At 43.7% G+C, this 21,681-nt stretch overlaps 1 protein-coding gene across 2 annotated transcripts in view; it reads left to right on the top strand.

Annotated features, from left to right (window-relative positions):
• mfsd10 (major facilitator superfamily domain containing 10) overlaps window positions 1–21,681 on the top strand; it is a 60,218-nt gene that overhangs the window by 2,191 nt on the left and 36,346 nt on the right. For both annotated transcript variants that reach the window (XM_072594275.1, XM_072594284.1), the window contains exons 2-6: window positions 4,341–4,546; window positions 14,851–14,947; window positions 15,305–15,408; window positions 17,380–17,538; window positions 18,356–18,544. In XM_072594275.1, the coding sequence (XP_072450376.1) occupies window positions 4,358–4,546; window positions 14,851–14,947; window positions 15,305–15,408; window positions 17,380–17,538; window positions 18,356–18,544 (738 nt within the window). In that variant the 5' untranslated portion in view covers window positions 4,341–4,357. The remainder of the gene's footprint in view (window positions 1–4,340; window positions 4,547–14,850; window positions 14,948–15,304; window positions 15,409–17,379; window positions 17,539–18,355; window positions 18,545–21,681) is intronic.

Genomic DNA, 21,681 nt, shown 5'->3' with positions numbered 1-21,681 from the left:
CAAAACATTTCTCCCGTTCGAGGTGCTGGTGACAATCTTAAATTAGTGCCCAATTGCCCCTACTCATCATCATTTAAAAGATTGTGATAAATCTGTCAAAGGTTTGAACTTTTCCATCAATTTTCACCTAACCACCTTCTACTCCACTGAGGAAAAATAATTCAGTTACTCCAGTCTCTCCTCATAACTAAAATTCATCTCGTTGGGTATCATCTGAGTCATTCCCTTTCTCAGCCACTCCTTGGCCTTGACATTTTTCCTAAGGTGAGGCAGTCTAAACTGGAGACTCTCGTCTCACTGTAGCACAACCAGTCGTCTGCACAAAGTTAGCATTAACACTCTGCATTTGTATCCCATGCCTGTCAGGTAAAACTTAGGATTGCATTAAACCCTTATGCTTTGCAGCCTTTAACAATATCTCCTCCCAGAAAAATTGGTTTTGATGGCAACCAAAATAAAGATTCCCAAATTTCACAGGGCAGGGAATGTTGTGAGTGTCCTGGGTGGGAGAGGGGGGAGCGGGGTGGATAGTCTTGGTGAGAGGGTTGAGGAGGAATGATTTGTCATAAACCCGAGACATTTCACATCCTCGGATATTGGAGACAGTATGCCATGACGGAGAACAGTGCCACGTGGAGAATTGATTAATTTCATAGCTGGTTAACCATTACTTAGAAGTTATTTTGCATCTGGGGGGGCATAATAAAAGAAAGAGCCTGGGAACATAGGAACAGAACAGAGGCCATTCAGTCCCTCCAGCACGTTCCAATTGGAACAAGTATTTTAACTCAAAATACCTGGCTTGCCCAACAAAGACTCTTTATTCTCAGTGTTAAATGTTTGATTGACCCTGCAGCATCCACTGCTTCCTAGGGGAGAATATTTTATGCGTCTACTATAAAGAATTGAGCTCCCCGACATCTCCCCTGAATTACTTCCCAGCTTTAATTTATTATGATAATACAGCAAACATTTTATTAACCAGCACCCAAATATTCCAGATAATCAAGTGGTCCATATAATTAATGTAAAATCACACACTAAGTAGTAGAAACGTAATGCAGGAGATATACACCTCACTGTTATACTTTATTTACAGCAAAAACAATAATGCAACCTTGCCAGGCAAAAAACGTAACAGTAGAGAGCCTAAATATGAGATGCTGATTTTGAAAAGCAAAACTTAGCAGGACTTATACACTGAATGGTAAGGTCCTGGGGAGTGTTGCTGAGTAAAGAGACCTTGGAGTACAGGTTCATAGCTCCTTGAAAGTAGAGTCGCAGGTAGATAGGATAGTGAAGATGGCTTTCCTTTATTAGTCCAAGTATTGAGTACAGGAGTTGGGAGGTCATGTTGCAGCAGTAGAGGATATTGGTGAGGTCACTTTTGGAATATTGCATGCAGTTCTGGTCTCCTTCCTATTGGCAGGATGTGAAACCCGAAAGGGTTCAGAAAAGATTTCCCAGGATGTTGCCAGGGCTGGAGGATTTGAGCTATAGAGGGAGGCTGAACAGGCTGAGGCTGTTTTCCCTGGAGCGTTGGAGGTTGAGAGCTGACCTTATAGAGGTTTATAAAATCATGAAGGGCATGGATAAGATAAATAGGCAAGGTCTTTTCCCTGAGGTAAGGGAGTCCAGAATTAGAGGGCACAGATTTAAACCCTTTTGCTTTACAGCCTTGAACAATTTTTCCTCCAAGAAAAATTGGTTTTGATGGCAACCAAAATAAAGATTCCCAAATTTCACAGGGCAGGGAATGTTGTGAGTGTCCAGGGTGGGAGAGGGGCGAGCGGGGTGGTTAGTCTTGGTGAGAAGGAAAAGATATAAAAGGGACCTAAGAGGCAACTTTTTCACGCAGAGGGTGGTGCATATATGGAATGAGCTGCCAGAGGAAATGGTGGAAGCTGGTATAATTGCAGCATTTAAAAGGCGTCTGGATGGGTCTATGAATAGGAAGGGTTTAGAGGGATATGGGCCAAGTGCTGGCAAATGGGACTAGATTAGGTTAGGATATTTGGCCGGCATGGATGAGTTGGACTGAAGGGTCTGTTTCTGTGCTGTACATCTCTATGACTCTATGACAATTCGGAGATCGTTATATTTGAGGAGAAATTAAGTCAAAATTGAATCAGCTGTTGATATTTCGTAGGGCTATTTGATTGAACACTGACATAAAGGTAAACAAATTAAAATTCTCTAGCAGTTGGACAGAATAATACAGCAACCTTGACAGTATTTGAGGTATATAACTTCTGCCGGTTTATTGAGAGTGCCAATTCATAAGATGCTGGCGAAAACAAAATTTGGTACATATTTATTCCAACAACATACCCCTCCAACCCCACCACCACTGAACCTCCACCACCACAACCAATCTGACTCACGCAGCACTCTGGACAAAAATATTTACCTTGCATTTATATGGCACCTTTCATAACCTTAAGCTGCCCTAGAACACCTTCACTGCCACAAACGTACATACAGTGGTACAGTCACTATTGTTGTAGGAATATGGCAGCCATTTTGTTGACAGCAAGATCTCACAAAAAGCATTGAGATAATGACCTGTTTTCATTGATGTTGGGTGAGGGATCATTATTGGTCAATGATCACTTATAGATCAATAGGTGTGGTGGAGGCATGTTGATTGCAGAATTCAATAGGGAGTCAGACTGTTATCTGTAAAGGAGGAATGTGCGGGGTTACAAGGAGAAAGTGGGAGAATGGAACCAAGTGAATTGTCCATCTGGAGACCCAGCACAGACACGATGGGCTGAACAGCCTCTTTCCACATTGCATCGATCCTGTGTAATCTTTTACGTCCACCTCAGAGAGCGGACGTGGCCTTGGTTTCATGTGTCATTTAAAAGACAGTCCCTGTCACAGTGCAGCCTAGATTTAAAATGATAAGACTATAAGAAATACAAACGCGCTGGGCCATTCAGCCCCTTGAGCCTGCTGTACCATTCTGCTGATCCATCATTCCTCACTGCCACTTTTCTGCATTTTCCCTGTAACTCTTGATTCTTCTGCTGATCAAGAATCTATCTCAACCTTAAGTATACATAAAAGCTCCCCCCCCCCCCCCCCCGCCCCAGCTCTCTTTGGCAAGAAGTTCCAGGAGACTCTCCACACTCTGAGACTCTCCACAATCTTAAATTGGTGCCCCTTTATTCTGAGACTGTGCCCTCTGGCCCTAGACTCTCCCACGAGGGGAAACATCCTTTCAACATTTACTCTGTCAAGCTCCTTAAGAACCTGATATGTTTCAATGAAATCGCATCTCATTCTTTTAAACTCCAGTGAGTAGAGTCCAAACCTGTTCAATCTTTTCGTGATTAATCCCCCCCCCCCCCCGGGCATCATTGCAGTGAACTGTCTCTGAACTGAAAGACTATTCATCCATAAGTTAATGATGTGCTTAAGTTTAAGTTCAGCTGGGTCATTTGTTGCGCAAGTCGCTCAAACTTGTAATGCGTGAAAGTGTTGTCAGATTCTTATTGGGTGTTGCAGAAGGAAGTAGGAGATAGTGAGAACTGCAGATCTGGAGAGTCAGAGTAGATAGAGTGTGGCGTCGGAAAAAGCAGGTCAGGCAGCATCTGAGGAGCAGGAGAAGTGACATTTCAGTCAGGAGCCTTCATCAGGACTGGAGAGAGGGAAGGAGGCTGAGAAATAAGTATGGGGGTGGGAGTGGGGGAATGGTAGGTGGGATGGTGATAGGTGGATGCAGGTAGGAGGTGATTGTACCAGGTTGATGGGGAGGGTGGAGCGGATAGATGGGAAGGAAGATGGACAGGTAGGTCAGGTCAAGAGGGCGGTGCCAAGTCAGAGGGTTGGATCTGGGATGGCGTGGGGTGTGGGGAAATTTGGAAACTTGTGAATTCAATGTCGACGCCATGTGGTTGTATGCTCCCGAGGTGGAAGATGAGGTGGTGTTCCTCCTCCAGTTTGCGGGTGGCCTTGTTTAGGCAGTGGAGGAGGCCCAGGATGGACATGTCATCGGGAGAGGGGAAGGGGGAGTTGAAGTGGATGGCTACCGGATGGTGGGATTGGTTGGTGCATACGTACCAGAGATGGTCCCTGAACTGTTCAGTGAGTTTGTGCGCAGTCTGTCCGATATAGAGGAGACCACATCAAGAGCACTGGATGCAGTACATGAGGTTCAAGGATATGCAAATACATCTCTGCCGGATTTGGCAGAAGGAATTCAATACACAATGACTCAGTAGTTTAGGTCTATTTCCCTCCTCCCTTTTAGACCCTGAGGGAAGGTGAAATTGGAAACAGCAAGGAGTGGGGAAGAGAGAAAAGAAATAATTATGCTTCTTGCTTCCTTTCAGACAGACTGTTGTAAACCATGGAGAGAAGAGAGCAGCACAGCAGTGGTCAAGAAAGTAATGAGGCCAAGACTGAAGCCAGCAGCCATGATGGATCCTCGCACATCATCACTATTGTTTTCTTTATGCTTCTCATTGATCTGCTTGGGTTTACTCTCATCTTACCGCTGCTGCCTTCCATACTGGAATATTATGGAAAGACTGATCATGTGAGTGCAAGGGAGATTTAGCTCAGTATACGATACTTTATGGTAAAGAGAAATTTCCTGACATTTTCATTTGTATAATCTGCATGTTTCTGGTGAGTGGGCAGTATATTGCCATTGACTACAGAATGTGTTATCAGTAAAGAGATAAATTGTGAGTTGTACGGAAGAATTCAGCATAATCAGCATAGACATTACATGTTAAAATTGTATTTATAACTTGAGGCCATGAGTACAAAAGCATAGATATCATGCAAAACTTCTATGCTAGGCCTCAGCTCAAGTGTTATATTCAATTCCAAGAATTATATTTTAGAAAGAATATTGCAGCTTTGGAAAAGGTGCAGAAGAAACTCACTTGAATGGGACCAGCTTTGAGGGACTTTAGTTTTGTGGAAGGAATGAAGAAGCTGGGTGTGTTCTCCTTGGTCCAGAGACAGGTTAAGGAGCAATTTAATAGAAATGTTCTTCCAAAGAGCTGGCATTGACATGATGAGCTGAATCATAGAATCCTTATGGTATGGAAGCAGGCCAGTTGGCCCATCGAGTTCCAAACAGCATCGCACCCGACCCACCTCCCATACTCTATCCCTGTAACCCTGCATTACCCACGGCTAATCCACTTAGCCTGCACACCCCTGGACACTATGGGGCAATTTAACATGGCCAATCCACCTAACCTTTGGTCTTTGGAAGGAAACTGTAGCACCTGGAGGAAACCCATGCAGACATGGGGAGAATGTGCAAACTACATACAGACTGTTACCCGAGGCTGGAATCAAACCTGGGTCCTTAGCACTGTGAGGCAGCAGTGCTAACCACTGAGCCAACGTGCCGCCCTCATCATGTACAGTCAGATTCTAATGATTTGATTTGGGACCTTTGAAGTGAAGATATTGTTGCTGGAAACTTGAAGTATTGTCCATTTATAACAACTCCAACGTCATCCTGCTTGAAACTTTTCAGTGGACCCAGTGGGACATCACCTTTCTTAGAACCTGGGGTGAGGTAGTGCTAGTGACCCAGAACCCAAGGCTAATATCTGGGGAAATATGTTTGAATCCCACTATGATGAATGAATTTCAGTAAAAAAAAAGCCTGGAATTAGTGCTCCTAGCTTAATAGTGAGCACTTAGTCATTGTTGTTAAAAAAGCCCATCTGTTTCACTAATGCCCTTTCAGAACAAACATCTACCATTCTTAACGGGTTTGACCTGCATATGTATCCAGACCTACAGACTCTTAACTGTCGTGTGGCCAATTAATGTGACCAAAGTGATACCCACGTTCTGTGAGTGAATTTAAAAAAAATGCTTTGATAATTTGCGTGTCTGCCACTGTGATTAGGCAGAGAATCCAGGAGATTCACTAAAACTATTCGTTGATAGTTTACTCTGTTCACCATTGAGAAACCTGAGGTCAGCTGTGGCCTCTGAACTGATACTTGAAGTCCGACGCTTGAGGTTGTGCCCAAACATCAAATAACTCTCCAGTGTGACCATGAGGGAGTGCTGCACTGTCAGAGCTGCCTTCTTGCAGATGAGATGTTCAATCAAGGTCTCACATACTTTTGGATGTAGATTTGCTCACTGAGCTGGAAGGTTCATTTCCAGATGTTTTGTCACCCTACTAGGTATCATCTTCAGTGAGCCTCAGGCGAAGCACTGCTGATAATTCCTGCTTTCTGTTTATATGTTTGGGTTTTTTTAGGGTTGGTGATGTTATTTCCTGTGGTGAAGTCACTTCCTGTTCCTTTTCTCAGGGATGGTAGATGGGGTCTAACTCAATGTGTTTGTTGATAGAGTTCCGGTTGGAACCCAAACATATTAATAGAAAGCAGGAATTATCAGCAGTGCTTCGCCTGAGGCCCACTGAAGATATTACCTAGTAGGAGTGACACAACGTCTGGAAATGAACCTTCCAGCTCAGCGAGCAAACCTACATCCAAAACCTCAACCTGAGCTACAAATCTTCTCAAAGTCTTACATACTTGTTCAGGTGGCTGTAAATAATTCCATGGCACTCTTTTGAGGAAGGTGAATTCTCCCCAATGTCCTGGGTAATATTTATCCCTTAATCAACATGACTGAAATCAGATAACAGAAGAACCTCAATTATCTGAAGGACACGGGCGGGTAGTATTTCATTTGGTTAATCGAATTCCGGATAATCGAATCCCGGATAACATGGTTTAGCCGAGCATCGGGACCTTGTGATCTTGCTGGATAATCAGATATTCGGATAATTGAATGCCGTATAATCGAGGTTTCTCTGTATCTGGGTCATTGTTACATCGTTAGCTAACTGCATTGTAAATGAAAAAAAATGGATACAAATGGGATACTAACACCAGCATATGTCAGTCAGGATAGTTACAATGGCTGCCCACCTACCCATAATCCTTAGCATGAAGAACCTGCAGCATTTGAGAAATCGGGGAGGTATATTTGTTTATAGTAACAGTCATTGTTAGAGTCATAGATTTTCCACAGCACAGGATAGACCCTTTGGCCCATTGTGTCCATTCTGACCACCAAGTGTCTATCTATCCGAATTCCATTTTCCAACATATGGTCCATTTACATGAATGTTATGGCATTTTAAAGGCTCATCTAAATTGGTAATGAGTTCCAGATATCCACCGCCCTCTGAGTGAAAATATTATTCCTTAGGTCCCTTCTGAACCTCCTACTCCTTATCTTTTGTGCCCTGGTCCTTGACTCTTCCACTCAATGGGAAAGTATCTTCCTGTCTATCCTTTATAACTTTAAAGTTAAAAATGCTTCCTGATGAAGGTGCAGTGCTCCGAAAGCTAGTGATTCCAAATAAACCTGCTGGACTATAACCTGGTGTTGTATGATCTTTAATTTTGTACATCCCAGTCCAACACTGGCACCTCCAAGTCATGACTTTATAACTTTGGACACCTCAATCAGGTTCCTGCTCATTGTTAATGCTGTACTGACATGAGCCTTCTCCCACACTCAAACTTAATATCCCCACTGTGTTGGGATTCTTTGTTCCTCAAGCTGACTCACACCAGTCAACTCTGGCATCTGGTCAATTAAGAGCTTCTTTAAATATATAAAAAGGGAAAGAGAGACAGAGAGGTCAAAGTGAATACAGGTCTCTTAGAAAATGAATGTGGGGCGACAGTTTTGGGGAACAAGGAAGCGTTACATAGATATTTTGCATCAGTCTTTATGGTGGAAGATACTTTGAATATCCTTTTGATACAAAAGAATAAGGGGAGGAATTAAATACCACCATAACTACAAAAGTAGTGGTAAGCAAACTAATGGAGCTAAAGGCAAATAGGTCCTCTGGCCCTAATGGCTTGCATTCTAAAAGAGCTACCTAAAAGAGGTAGCTTCACAGATAGTGGACGCATTGGTTGTAATTTTCCAAATGTCCCTGGATTCTGCAGGAGTTCCAAATGTTTGGAAAAATACCAATGTGACACCCCTCTTCGAAAAGGGAGGGTGGCAAAAAGCAGGCGATGAGCCGAACATCTGTTGTTGGAAAAATATTGAAACCAATTATTAAGGAAGTAATAGCAGAACTTTCAGAAAATCTTAACCTAATCAAGCTGGGTCAGTATGACTTCATGAGAAGGAAATCTTATCTGATTAATTTGTTAATTTTTGAGGAAGTCTCAACCAGAGTAGATAGAGGGGAACCCATAGATGTGTTGTATTTGGGCGTGCAGAAGGTGTTCGATAAAGTACATTAAAAAAAGGCTTAAGTCATAAAATAAGAGCCCATGGTTTTGGAGGTTATATATTGGTGTGCACAGAGAATTAGCTAATGGGGACAAAATGGGGATAAGGGGTTCTTTCAGTTCAGCGATCTGTAGTCAGTTGGGTTCTACATGGAACACAACTGTTTACAATTTATATTAATGACTTGGAAGATGGGAGCAATTTACTGTAGACTGACTTGTAGATAACACAAAAATAGGTGGAGAACATACAAGCAGTTTAAAGCGAGATTGTTGAAGTAAGTGGGCAAAATGATGGCATATGGAACATGATGAGGTATAACTGGTTCATTTGGATGGGAGAACAAAAGTACAGAAAAACTGCAGAAAGCTGCAACACAGAGAGACTGGGGATGGGATGGGGGGGGGGGGGGGGGTAGGGGAGCACAGATGGAAAGCCAGCACACACACACAGGTATCGCAGGTAATCAGGAAGGTAAATGGAATGCTGGCCCTCATCTCAAGGAGTTCGTGTATCGGAGACGTAAAGTCTTACTGCAACTGTACAAGGTGCTGGTGAGACCACATCTGGAGTACTGTGAGTGGTTTTGGTCCCCTTGTTCAAAGAAGGATATCAATTCAGTGGCGGTAGTTCTGAGAAGGTTCACTAGAATGATCCCTGGTATGAAGGGATTGTCTTATGGACAAAGGTGAAACAAGGACTCGACTCACTGCAGTTTAGAGGAGTGAGGTGATCTCATTGAAACATATAGGAACCTACATTCCATGAATGGATTAAAAAAAGGGGTTTGACTGGGAACATGCTGAGAGGGTATTTCCCCTCAAGGGAGAGTCTAGGACCAGAGGGCATCATCTTACAATAAAGGGATGTCAGTTTAAGACTGAGATAAGGAGGAATACTTCTCCCAGAGTGTGGAGAGTCTTTGTAAGTCCTCAGTACAGAGAGCTGTGGGGGCTGAGTCCTTGTGTATGTTTAAGACTGTGACAGCTCAATCGTTGATCAGTCAGGAAATCAAGAGTTACAGAGAAACTGCAGGAAAGTGGATGTGAGGAATGCTGATTGGTCATAATCCTATTAAATGGCAGAGCAGGCTCAAGGGGATAACTGACCTACTCCTGTACCTACTTCCAATGGTCTTCTGGTCTAAGACAGTACACCTCAGGCCCTTATCTTCCTGTCATTTTCAAAACCTCCTTAAATACATTCTCCTTGAGCTATGCCTTTAAGTCTTCCCGTCATTTTCTCTCTTTTCACATCCTGCTTGGCTACATTGCTGTACCCCTCCTTAAACTATAAAAAGCTTTTGGGACGTCTGCCTGCAAGTGACAGACACTGCAGAAATGCAAGTTATTCTTGTTTTTGATAATTTTTCTGTGTGGAGAAATATTTCCTGGCGACTATTCCTGACCCTGCCTCGAATAAAGGCTGTTGACTCATTATGAAAGAAAGGAGGAACGAGTAACGACTAAAGCCTGTTCTGGATTTGTTATCTCTGCTCTGCTACTTATCTCCCACTCCCTTTTTTTATTGTATAACGTTTTTTTTTAAAGTGAAAAGCCACAGATTGCCTGCTGAGGGCAATGAGGGGTAACATTTCTTCCAACTGGTGTCAGGATTGTAACAGAAGATAAAACTTCTCAATGAAGGAGAGGAGACATGTCAGCTGGAACTGATGCCTGCTGGTGCACATTTGCACAGAGTAAGGTCTTGCAATCAGGGGAAATGATGGTGTAATGGTATTGTTACTGGACTAGTAATCCAGAGATACATCGTATCATCCGTCGTCATTTCCGCCACCTCCAAACGGACCCCACCACCAGGGATATATTTTCCTCCCCTCCCCTAACAGCGTTCCGAAAAGACCACTCCCTCCGTGACTCCCTCGTCAGTTCCACACCCCCCAACAACCCAACCTCCACTCCCGGCACCTTCCCCTGCAACTGCAAGAAATGCAAAACTTGCACCCACACCTCCCCCCTTACATCCCTCCAAGGCCCCAAGGGATCCTTCCATATCCGCCACAAATTCACCTGCACCTCCACACACATCATTTACTGCATCCGCTGCACCCGATGTGGCCTCCTCTATATTGGGAGACAGGCGGCCTACTTGCGGAACGTTTCAGAGAACACCTCTGGGATACCCGGACCAACCAACCCAACCACACCGTGGCTCAACACTTCAACTCCCCCTCCCACTCCACCAAGGACATGCAGGTCCTTGGACTCCTCCATCGCCAGACCATAGCAACATGACGGTTGGAGGAAGAGCGCTTCATCTTCCGCCTAGGAACCCTCCAACCACAAGGGATGAACTCAGATTTCTCCAGTTTCCTCATTTCCCCTCCCCCCACCTTGTCTCAGTCAAATCCCTCGAACTCAGCACCGCCTTCCTAACCTGCAATCTTCTTCCTGACCTCTCCGCCCCCACCCCCATTCCGGCCTATCACCCTAACCTTGACCTCCTTCCACCTATCACATTTCCAACGCCCCTCCCCCAAGTCTCTCCTCCCTACCTTTTATCTTAGCCTGCTGGACACACTTTCCTCATTCCTGAAGAAGGGCTTATGCCCGAAACGTCGATTCTCCTGTTCCTTGGATGCTGCCTGACCTGCTGCACTTTTCCAGCAACACATTTTCAGCTCTGATCTCCAGCATCTGCAGTCCCCACTTTCTCCTAGTAATCCAGAGACCCAGGCTCATAGTCTGGAGACCTGAGTTCAAATCTTATCATTTGAATTCCATTAATTATTATTACATTGCAAGTAACAGTGACCATTATTACAATTGATAATAGTTGTTGAATTCCTTTCTTATTCATTAATTTAGGGAAGGAAATCTACCACCCTCACTTGGTCTGGCCTACATGGAGTTGACTCTCAACTTTACAAACACATGACTTTGGAGCAGGAGTAGGTCACTCAGCCCCACAATTCTAATCCTGCGTTCAATAAGATCACATCTCATCAAATTACTCCACATTCTGATCCACCCCCAATAACCTTTCACTTCCTTGCTTATCAAAAGTCTTCTACATTAAAAACATTCAAAGAAATTGCTTCTCCCACCTTTTGAGAATGAGTTCCAAAGTCAAAGGATTCTCTGAGAAGAATTTCTTCTCACCTCTGAGTTACCTCATTTTTAAACAATGACTCCTTTTTTGTAGCTTCTCCCACAAAACTGTAAATAGATGAGGCTTCAGCACTGTCCCTGTGGCACATCATTCAATACTCCTTGCCAACAAGAAAATTACCTATTTATTCCTACTCTCTACTTCCTATTAGCCAGCCAATCTTCTATCCACACCAATATTTTATCTCCTACATCAATTGTTTTTCTGCAACAGTGGCACCTTCAGGAAATTTAAGTATAATAAATCCACTGGTTTCCCTTTATCCACAACCCTTTTCATTCATTCAAATAACTCTGATAACTTGGTTAAACATAATTTCCCTTTCACAGAACCATGTCAATTCTGCCTGATTACCTAAGTGTCCTGCTACAACATATTTAATATTGACTTCTACTTTCTTTAGGACAGATGTTATGCTAACTATCTGTAGTTTCCGGCTGTTTGTGATCCTCTCTATTTGAATAAAAGGGTTACATTCACTATTTTGCAAGCTAATGGGACCATTTACAAATCTAAAATTAAAATCAATGCATCGGCTATCTCAGTAGCCATTGTTGAAATTCATCAGGACCCAGGCACATGTCAGCCCAAAGCTTTAACAACTCCCTCACTACCACTGCCCTGGGTGTTTGTAATTTTCTTGAGTTTCTCCCACCTTGCTATTTCCTGGCGATTTCTTGCATCCTCCATGGTGACAACTTTGCAAACGATCTGTTCAATTAACTTGCCACCTTGCTATTTTCCATTATTAATTCTACAGATTCACTTTCTATAGAATGTTTGTTAATTCTTTTTAATTATCTTTAGAAACTCTAACTATCTGTTTAATGTTTTTAGTTAGCTTTCTCTTGTACTCTTAGTTTTTTTCTCCTCTTAATCTTTTAGTCATTCTTTACTGTTTTTATGGTCTGTCACTCTTCTGCCACCAATTTTTGCACAATTATGTGACTTTTTCTTCAATTTTTTTTAGTTAACCACGCATGGAGTATCTTTCCTGTGGCGTTTTTCTTTCTTGTTACAGCTGGATGAGTTTTTGTTTTGAAATGTAGTCCCTTTTGCAATGTAAGAAGTAAGACAGACTATTTGTTCACAGCTAGATTCCACAAAAATGATACAAACCAGGGCAGACTGCTTTAATAATTGAGTGATTAATAATGAACAGGGCCTCAGGGACAAACATTATCTTTGAAATCACCATTGTAAACTGGCACTTTCGACCACCTTAGACTCAAATTAACTTCTCGTCTATAAACAAATCCTCCAAATGTGCAGCATTCCCTCAGTGGGTGATGGAGTCAAGCCAGAAATTGGCTTTTATCCCATAACCTTCAGAAAGAGTTCAGTCAGTTAAGGAATCGAGATAGCACAGCTTGCCTTTAAAACCTAATTGAAGTCCTTTGGCCTATCCTGAATTCACAAAATATTACATATAGCCCTGCCAATGTCTGTGCAGTCTCTAGGAGTTTTGAGGCCTTCATGTTTGAGATTTTCTTCTGAGATTCCACTCCCCTCTCCTGCTGGCTGCTTTGACCTCGTATGAAAGCCTGGGAGTATTATGGAAATCTTGCCAGAAAGCAGCTGAGTCATATTCATGACCAGCTGGGGGTGGGGACAGACTCTGGGGAGAGATGAGTAAACTATGTTTCTTGCCAAGGAAAAGCTGGGAGGTGTACAGCAGCTCCATAGCTACTCTGCGTTCCTCTGTTTTGTATGATGACCTTTGTGAAAGAGCTGAGCTGAGACTTCCTGGTACTCGCACCATGTCTGCTATTTGTTTGCGAGTGTGATGTTGATCAGATGGGGGGATGGCAATGCTGGGGAATGTATCTTATTTCAGACACCCACTTGCAGCTCAGCACTACAGATACAGCAAGGCAGTTACTGAGGAGGCTTCTTTTCCAGGTTATTGAGAATATTCAGCCCCACAAGCCTTTTCTGTCCTATTTCTTTCTATTAAGGGTGATCTGTACACTGAGACAAGATTTACACATTTGATCTGGATCAATTGAAGGGGAGGCAATGGCCTATTGGTATTATAGCTGGACTATTAATCCAGAGACCTGGATAATGTCCTGGGGTCCCAGGTTTGAATCCCGCCATAGTAGATGGTGAAATTTGAATTCAATTAAAGAAAGTCTGGAATTGAGAGTTTAATGATTAACCATGATTGTTGGAAAAACCCATCTGGTTCACTAATGTCCTTTAGGGGAGGAAATCTGCTGACCTTACCTGGTCTGGCCTACTCATGACTCCAGACTCACAGCAATGTGGTTGACTGTTAAACTGCCCTCTGTACAATAAATGCTGGCCTAGCCAGCAACATCCTCATCCCATGAATGAATTTTAAAAATCCTTATCTCGCACAAATCTATTAATTCCACATTGGAGGTTTCAATTGACTCCCCCCACCCCATAGCCAGAATGTTTGAGTTTCTTTGTGAAAAAAATTCCTGACCTCCGTCTAACTCAAAAGTCCTCCTCATTCCAAAATCCCGTCACCTCATGAAATACTTTGCCACGAAATACGTATTCAGTCATTTTAACATTTTGAAGACTGAATTTAGATCACCCCTCACTCTTCAAAATTTTGGGGAATATGACCCAAGTTCATGCAAAACCATAATTTAACTCTTTAATTCTGGGTGTAAATTTGGTAAAACTATACATGTACCCCCTACAAGGCACACAATCTGTGCTGACAATCTGGTGGAGGGGGAGCACTCTTGAGGCAAGGATTCCTTTGTAGCATTCAGTGGAGAACAGGAGAACTAGTCCTGTTGTCCTGGTTGATATTCAACCTTTACAAACATCACTGATCTAGTCATTATCACATCACTGATTGTGGGATCTTGTGCATGCATTGACTACCATGTTACAATGGTGTCCAAACTTTCAGCACTAAAGCACTGTGGGATGTGCTGAAGTTATGAAAGGCGACACATAAATGCACATTCTTCCTTCATCTGTGGATAACCTTGCCAAGCCAGTGTCTCAGCTTAGAAGACATTGTTACTGCTAATGGTATGTATTACTCAGCAAACTCCTGTGGAGTTGCACAATGTGCTTTAAGATCAAATTCATTTTCCAACTTGTTTAGAGGGGCTGAGCTCAAACAGACAGGAGCACCCAAGCATAATTCAGTCACCATTCATAAGGTGTTTTTCATTTTTAAATTAATGCTTAGGTTTTTTACTATTCATCATTAAATGGAAAATAATGGAGATGCAAGACTGAGGTTTTCAGCGCCACCACTGAGTGGAAGGTGTAACTACAATGTGACATGTTTACGTGGGCAGTTTCCATTACTAATGTGGGCATAGGAAACAAGCCTTCAGAAACAAGGGATAAAAGTATGTCTTGCAACATTTTTTAACACAAAGTGCAATGCTGGCTTAAGATTTTGAACAGATTATTCCTCGTTCTACTCTGACTCTCTGTGCCTTTTATCAACAGGATGGTATTTATCAATCCTTGCAGCATTCTGTGGCCTGGTTTGCTGATATGATCGGGGTTCCCAGTGTCAGAAAATATAACAGCGTCCTCTTTGGGGGTGAGAATATTTTACTCGGTTAAAGGAAGCTATGTTGTTTAATGAGTTATTACATTGTAAACATGAATGTAGTGTAGCATAATGCTTGTCCTTCACAGTGTGTATTCTGCTGTAACAGTTGTATATCACAATCCTGCAGGGAGTAATTTACTAAATGGATATTCACTTGACCTGAAATATGTTTGAGGCTTTGATATAGGATTGTTGTCATTAAAGCAGGTTGAAAAATGTGTTGCTGGAAAAGCGCAGCAGGTCAGGCAGCATCCAAGGAGCAGGAGAATCGACATTTCAGGCATAAGCCCTTCTTCAGGTTGACTCACTACTCATTGCTTTCCCTTTCTGTCTGTATTGATCCAGGGCTCATTGGATCCGTGTTCTCTGTGCTGCAGTTCCTTGTGTCCCCTGTGACTGGTGCTGCCTCTGATCATTTTGGACGAAGACCGTTGATGATGCTGACCACGGTAGGTCGAGTCTGTGACATCGGAATCGAGCGCCCTGCTGGAGAAGAACTTGGTGCTTATAGACTGGAACTCTGGTCTCCTGCTGATCTGGGCTGTTGTGATATGGGAGGCTGGGGCAGCTTATTAGACAAGAACACCCTCTGAATGTCAGCTTAGTGTTCAGAGTGTTGAACTCTCACCTCCATTCAGTGGAACTGTTTGGAACGAGATGTTCTATTGATTTCCTGTGTGAAATGTGGCAAAGGCAAGGGTGGCATTTGTTGCCCATCCCTAGTTGTCCGATTAGTTCTCGAGACCATTTCAGAGTCAACCACATGACAGTGGGCCTGGAGTCACGTGTAGGCCAGACCGGGTAAGGAAGGCAGATTTCCTTTCCTGAAGAACATTAGTGAACCAGATTTGCACAGCAGTTGACAATACCTGGTCACATTAGGTCAGCTTTGTTCATTGAATTCCAGATTTCCTCAGCTGCCCGGCTGGGTTTCGATCCCATGTCCTGAGAATGTTAGGCTGGGTCTCTGGGTTACTACTCCAGTGGCATTGCCACTCTGTCACCACCTCCCCAGATGCGAACCCCTACCTTTCTGGTTCAGAAGTGAGATTGCTATCATGGAATCAAGGTTCACTCCAAAGAATGTTCTTTATATTTTACTACTTCTCACTTTGATATATCCAGACCAGAGCCCCTTGCCATCATATCAGGAGACAGAAGGGGAGGTCACCTTTCCTCAGTTTAACACCATTGATTGTAAAGTACTTTATTTTTATTCATTCGTGGGATCTTGGCATCATTGGATGGACCAGCATTCCTAATTGCCCCTTGGGAAAGTGGGGGTGAGCTGACATCTTGAACCTCTGCAGTCCACCTGCTGTGGGTTGACCCGCTATGCCATGAGGGAGGGAATTCCCAGGATTTTGACCCAATGATACTGAAGGAACATATTTCCAAGTCAGGATGGTGAGTGGCTTGGAGGGGAACTTGCAGGTGGTGGTGTTCTCATGTACCTGCTGCCCTTGCCCTTCAAGATGGTCGTGTTCAATAGTTTAGAAAGTGCTGTTTAAGGAGACTTGGTGCATTTTCCAAGTGGCACAGACTGCTGCTGAGGGTCAGTGCTGGAGGGAATAAATGTGTAAGGTTACCTTTACTCTAGATTCGTTCACTTAATGTCTTTTATGGGGCTGCTACTCACTTTTATTTTACTTTTGATTCTGGAGACACTGACATTTGTTTCCTGCCCATGGTTACTGTAAGAAAGAGATTGGTACGGCAGTGTCCTTGGCACCACTATGGTTCTACTGAATCACAGGAGCTTAGGCTCAGGTTTTACAGCATTGAAAGAAGCCATTCAGCCCATCTGGCTGTTTGAAAGAATAGAATCCCTACAGTGTGGGAATAGGTCCCTCAGCCCAGCAAGTCCTCACCGACCTTCTGAAGAGTAACCCACCCAGACCTGTTCTCCTACTCTATTACTCTACATTTACCACTGACTAATGCACTTCACCTGCACAAGACTGAATATGATGGGCACTTTAGGTTAGCCAATTCGCATAAGCTGCACATTTATGGACTGTAGGAGGAAACCGGAGCACCCGGAGGAAACCTCTGCAGACACGGGGAGAATGTGCAACTCCACCCAGACAGTTGCCCAAGTCTGGAACCAAACCCAGGTCCCTGGTGCTGTGAGGCAGCAGTGCTAACCACTGAGCCACCATACCGTCCAAACTCACCTCACATGGTAAAAGAGTTCCTCACATGGACGATTCACCTCCAATAATCCCCTAACTTAGTGTTGACCCAGTAATGATGAAGGGCTGGAGGATTATACCAAATGGGTGACCTGTGGGGGTGGCTGAAGTTGGTGTGTTTTCCCCATGTGTTTGCACAGAGGCAGAGGTTACCGAGTGGCCAACAAAAGAAATTGGGAATTTCTTTTCTCTAACGGTTCTGCTTTTGTGTTTCCCACTTGCCAGGCCGGGCTGATTGCTTCCTACGCTCTGTGGGCTCTCTCCCAGAACTTTGGGATTTTCCTCCTGTCTAGAATTGTTGGAGGCATTAGTAAAGGTAATGTCAGCCTGTCAACCGCCATCATTGCAGATCTCCCATCTCCACGGGCCCGCAGCAAGGGCATGGTAAGAGCTAATTTAGAAATAAATTTCAACATGTGCATTGTTAAAAAGAGACATAAAGTCGACACTTTTCATCTGGTACTCTTCAGGAATAGAATGCAAGAAAACCAAATTCTGAAATGTATGAGCTATTTATACAGCAAGAGACAAGGGTGTTGATTGGTTGGCATGGTGATGCAACATTCATTGACAATCTAACAACTGATTAAATTCATCCATATCCTCTCCTCATGCTGTATAAATTGTTGTTTCCTTGCTAAAATTGTTTTTTTTAAATTTCAGTCCTGAGGAATGTGTGATGATAAACTTCACTGGCTGGGCCATCATTTATTGCCCGTCCTTAGTTGCCCCTTTGAGAAGATGGTGGTGAGGTATCTCCTTGAATAGGGGCAGTCCGTGTGCTGTAGGTAGACCCACAATGTCCTTAGGGAATTCCAGGATTTTGATCCAAACCACAGATTTGCTAATGTGATGTTGATTGACTAATTTTTCCAGGGCTCTGGAAATGATGTAAGAAAATAACAAAATAGGCCATTCAACCCCTCAAGGTGATCTGAATCAGGATCTTTGTCTTCCATCTGTGAGAAGAATTGGGGCCTCTGTTTAAATTTTCACTGACAGAACATCCGACAGTATAGCACTCCCTTAGTCCTGTTGTGGACTGTCAATCTTGATTTCACACTGCAGAGTGGAATCGAACTTACAACACTCGCACTCAGAGGCCTGAATGCCATTACCGAGCTACACATTGGCTGCACAACGAATTGTCTGGCCTAATCCCTGGTAGTTACTGTTTCTGCCCTTCTCTCCCATTCTGCAGGCAATGATTGGTGTCGCGTTTTCACTCGGTTTCACAATTGGGCCTATGATTGGAGCATACTTTGCGTCGAGCACTGGAAAGGATGGCAGCTTCTTTTTGCAGACAGCACAGCTTGCCTTGGTATTTGCGGTGTCAGACCTGGTCTTCATCTTCCTCTTCCTGCCAGAGACCCTCCCCAGACAGAAGCGGGTAAGGGAGAAGCTAGTCTTTCCTCTGCTTGGCCTTTGGCTACCAGCTCAGGGCGAGTGTGTGGGAGAGAGTGAGGGAATGTGGATCATGGCATAAACTGAGGGTGATGCACACATGTGAGAATGTGTATGTGTACACAGTATGTGTACACGTGTGTGTCTGTCTTTTTGTGTGTTTCTGAGCATGTGTATGTGTCTGTGAATTGATGTGTGTGTTTTTTTTCTGAGTAGGTGTATGTGTTTCTGAGCATTGGTGTGTATGTGTGTTTCTGAGTACATATGTGTCTGTGTATTGGTGTGTATGTGTGTTTCTGAGTGTGTATGTGTTTCTGAGTGTGTATGTGTCTGTGTATTGGTGTGTATGTGTGTTTCTGAGCATGTATGTGTCTGTGTATTGGTGTGTATGTGTGTTTCTGAGCATGTATGTGTCTGTGTATTGGTGTGTATGTGTTTTTCTGAGTGTGTGTGCGCCTATGCCTATGTATTGGTTGTGTGTGTCTGTATTGGTGCGTGTGCATGTGTGTCTATCTCAGTGTGTGTATGGGAGGGGTTGGGGGGTTATCAGCGGTGGCAATATGGATGTGGGTGTTTGAATGGAAAGTTTTGGTCAAGTCAGCCACCTCGCGCTCTGTGTCCTGTGTGTATTTCCAATGGCTTTTCTCGCAGAGCTAGCTCTGACTCAGTGTGTGGCATCTTCACCTCAGGATCAGGAGGTTGTGAATTCAAGTCACCTCTCTAGAGAATCGAGCATAAGATCCAGACAGACACAGGAGTGCTGCACTATCAGAGGTGCCCTCTAATAAATCAGGTGTTAAAATGAAGCCCAGTCTGCCACACAAAAGATCCCACGGTCTGACTTGGAAGAAGAGTGGGTGAGTTCTTCATGGTGCGTCAGCCAACACTCCCCCCTCAACCAACATCACAGTGATCAGAAAGGGTGGGGTTTTCATACAATCTGGTTTGTTGTTTTACGACAGCAGTGACACTCCAGAAAGTGTTCATTAGCTGTAAAGTGCTTTGAGATCACGAAGAGTGCAAAATAACCCCCGCTCCTTTTCCTGATTGTTGTATAGGGAGAATTGGAAGAATATGTGCAGCTTTGGGAAGCTGGCTGCGATCTCTCATCAACATGTTAAACATTCCTGTACAATGCAAACAATTATTGCTCCATCCTCCATCAGATGTGTTACAGTTAGTTACCGAAGCCCTTATTCCACCATGTTTTCAGCAGTGTCATAGTGACCCATTGTAACATGAATCACCACAATGCAGTGTTTGAAAACATTGCAATGTTTGTCAGTCTTCAGCAGAGTCTCGTTCTGCCTGTGGGCATTCAGGGTTCCATTGACTGTTCACATTAACAAACTTTCACCCTGACTGTGTCTCAAACCTCAAACCTCAGTGAGCTTTGTTCTGGAGCGGCTTACCCATCATCTGAAGTTGATTTGCACACAGTAGTTACTGACAACTTCCTAATGTCCTGAATCCCACTCTCACAAGGCAGGAAATTCCCAGATTTCACAATAGTATCCCAGCTTGGAGCCATAACCAACCTTCCTGTATTCGTTGCTGGATCAAGGCCCTAGAACTCATTTCCCAACAACCCTGTGGAAGAACCTTCTGGATACAGCTCCTCAGTAGTTTGAGAAAGCAGCTCCATTTTTTTGATTCACTTGCTGGACCTGGGTGTCACTGGCTGGGTCAGCACTTATTGACCACCATTAGTTGAGGAGGAGATGGTGGGCTCCTTATTGAACCTCTGCAGTCCATGTGCTGAAAGTAGACCCACAATGCCTTTAGGAAGGGAATTCCAGGATTTTGACTCAGGAGGTGAATTATGCACTGCAGTATTCCTAACCTCTGACCTTCTCTTGTAGCCATTGTGTTGATGTGGTGAGTCCAGTTGAGTTTCTGATCAATGATAGCATCCAGGATAGTAGGATTCACCAATGATAACACTGTTGAATATCAAGTGGTTAGGTGGTCTCTTACTGGTGTTGGTCATTGCCTGGCATTTGTGTAGCACAAATGTTACTTGCCACTTGTCAGCTCAAGCCTGGATACTGTCCAAGACTTGATGCATTTCACCATGGACTGCTTCAGTATCTGAGGAGTTGTAGATGTTATTGAACATTGTGCAATCATTGGCAAACATCCCCATTTCTGACCTTATGGTGGAGGGAAGGTCATTGATGAAACAGCTGAAGATGGTTGGGCATAGGACGCTATCCTGAGGAACATCTGCAGACATGTCCTGGATCTGAGATGAATTATCTCCAATAACTACAGCCATCTTCCTATGTGCCAGGTATGACTTCAATCTGTGGAGAGTTTTCCTCATTGATTCAGTTTTGTTCGGGTTCCTTGATGCCACACTTGGTCAAATGCAGCCTTGATGTCAAGGACTGTCACTCTCACCTCCCCTCTGGAATTTAGCTCTTTTGTCCATGTTTGAACCAAGGCTGTAATGAGATCAGGAGCTGGGTGGCTGTGATGGAACACAAACTGGGCGTCGCTGAGCAGGTGCTGCTTGACAACACTGTTGATGACACCTTCCATCACTTTACTGATGATTGAGAGTAGACTTATAGGGTGGTTGATTGGTTGTGTTGGATGTGTCCTGCTGTTTCAAACACAAGACATACCTGGGCAATTTTCCACATTGTTGCCAGTGTTTTAACTGTACTGGAACAGTTTGGCTAGGGGAGCAGCAAGTTCTGGAGCACAAGTCTTAAGCACTATGGCGGAATGTTGTCAGGGCCTGTAGCCATTGTAGTATCCTGTGCCTCCAAACGTTTCTTGATATCACGTGGTGTGAATTGAGTTGGCTGAAGAGTTGTATCTGTAATGCTGTGGACCACTGGAGGAGGCCAAGGAGAGGATCATTCTCTCAGCACTTCTGGCTGAAGATTGCTGCAAATGCTTCAGCCTTATTTTTTGCACTAATGTGTTGGGCTGTTCCATCATTGAGGATGGGGATATTTGAGGAACCTGCTCCTCCAGTGAGTTACTTATTGTCCACCACCATTCACAAATGGATGTGGTAGGACTGCAGAGCTTAGATCTGATCCATTCGTTGTGGGATCGCTTAGCTCTGTCTATCACTTACTATTTACACTGTTTGGCACACAAGTAGTC

This window comes from Chiloscyllium punctatum, chromosome 2 (assembly GCF_047496795.1).
Source record: "Chiloscyllium punctatum isolate Juve2018m chromosome 2, sChiPun1.3, whole genome shotgun sequence".
Classification (NCBI taxonomy): Eukaryota; Metazoa; Chordata; class Chondrichthyes; order Orectolobiformes; family Hemiscylliidae; genus Chiloscyllium; species Chiloscyllium punctatum.
Note: the sequence above shows the minus strand (reverse complement) of the source record. Positions and strands in the feature narration are given on the sequence as shown.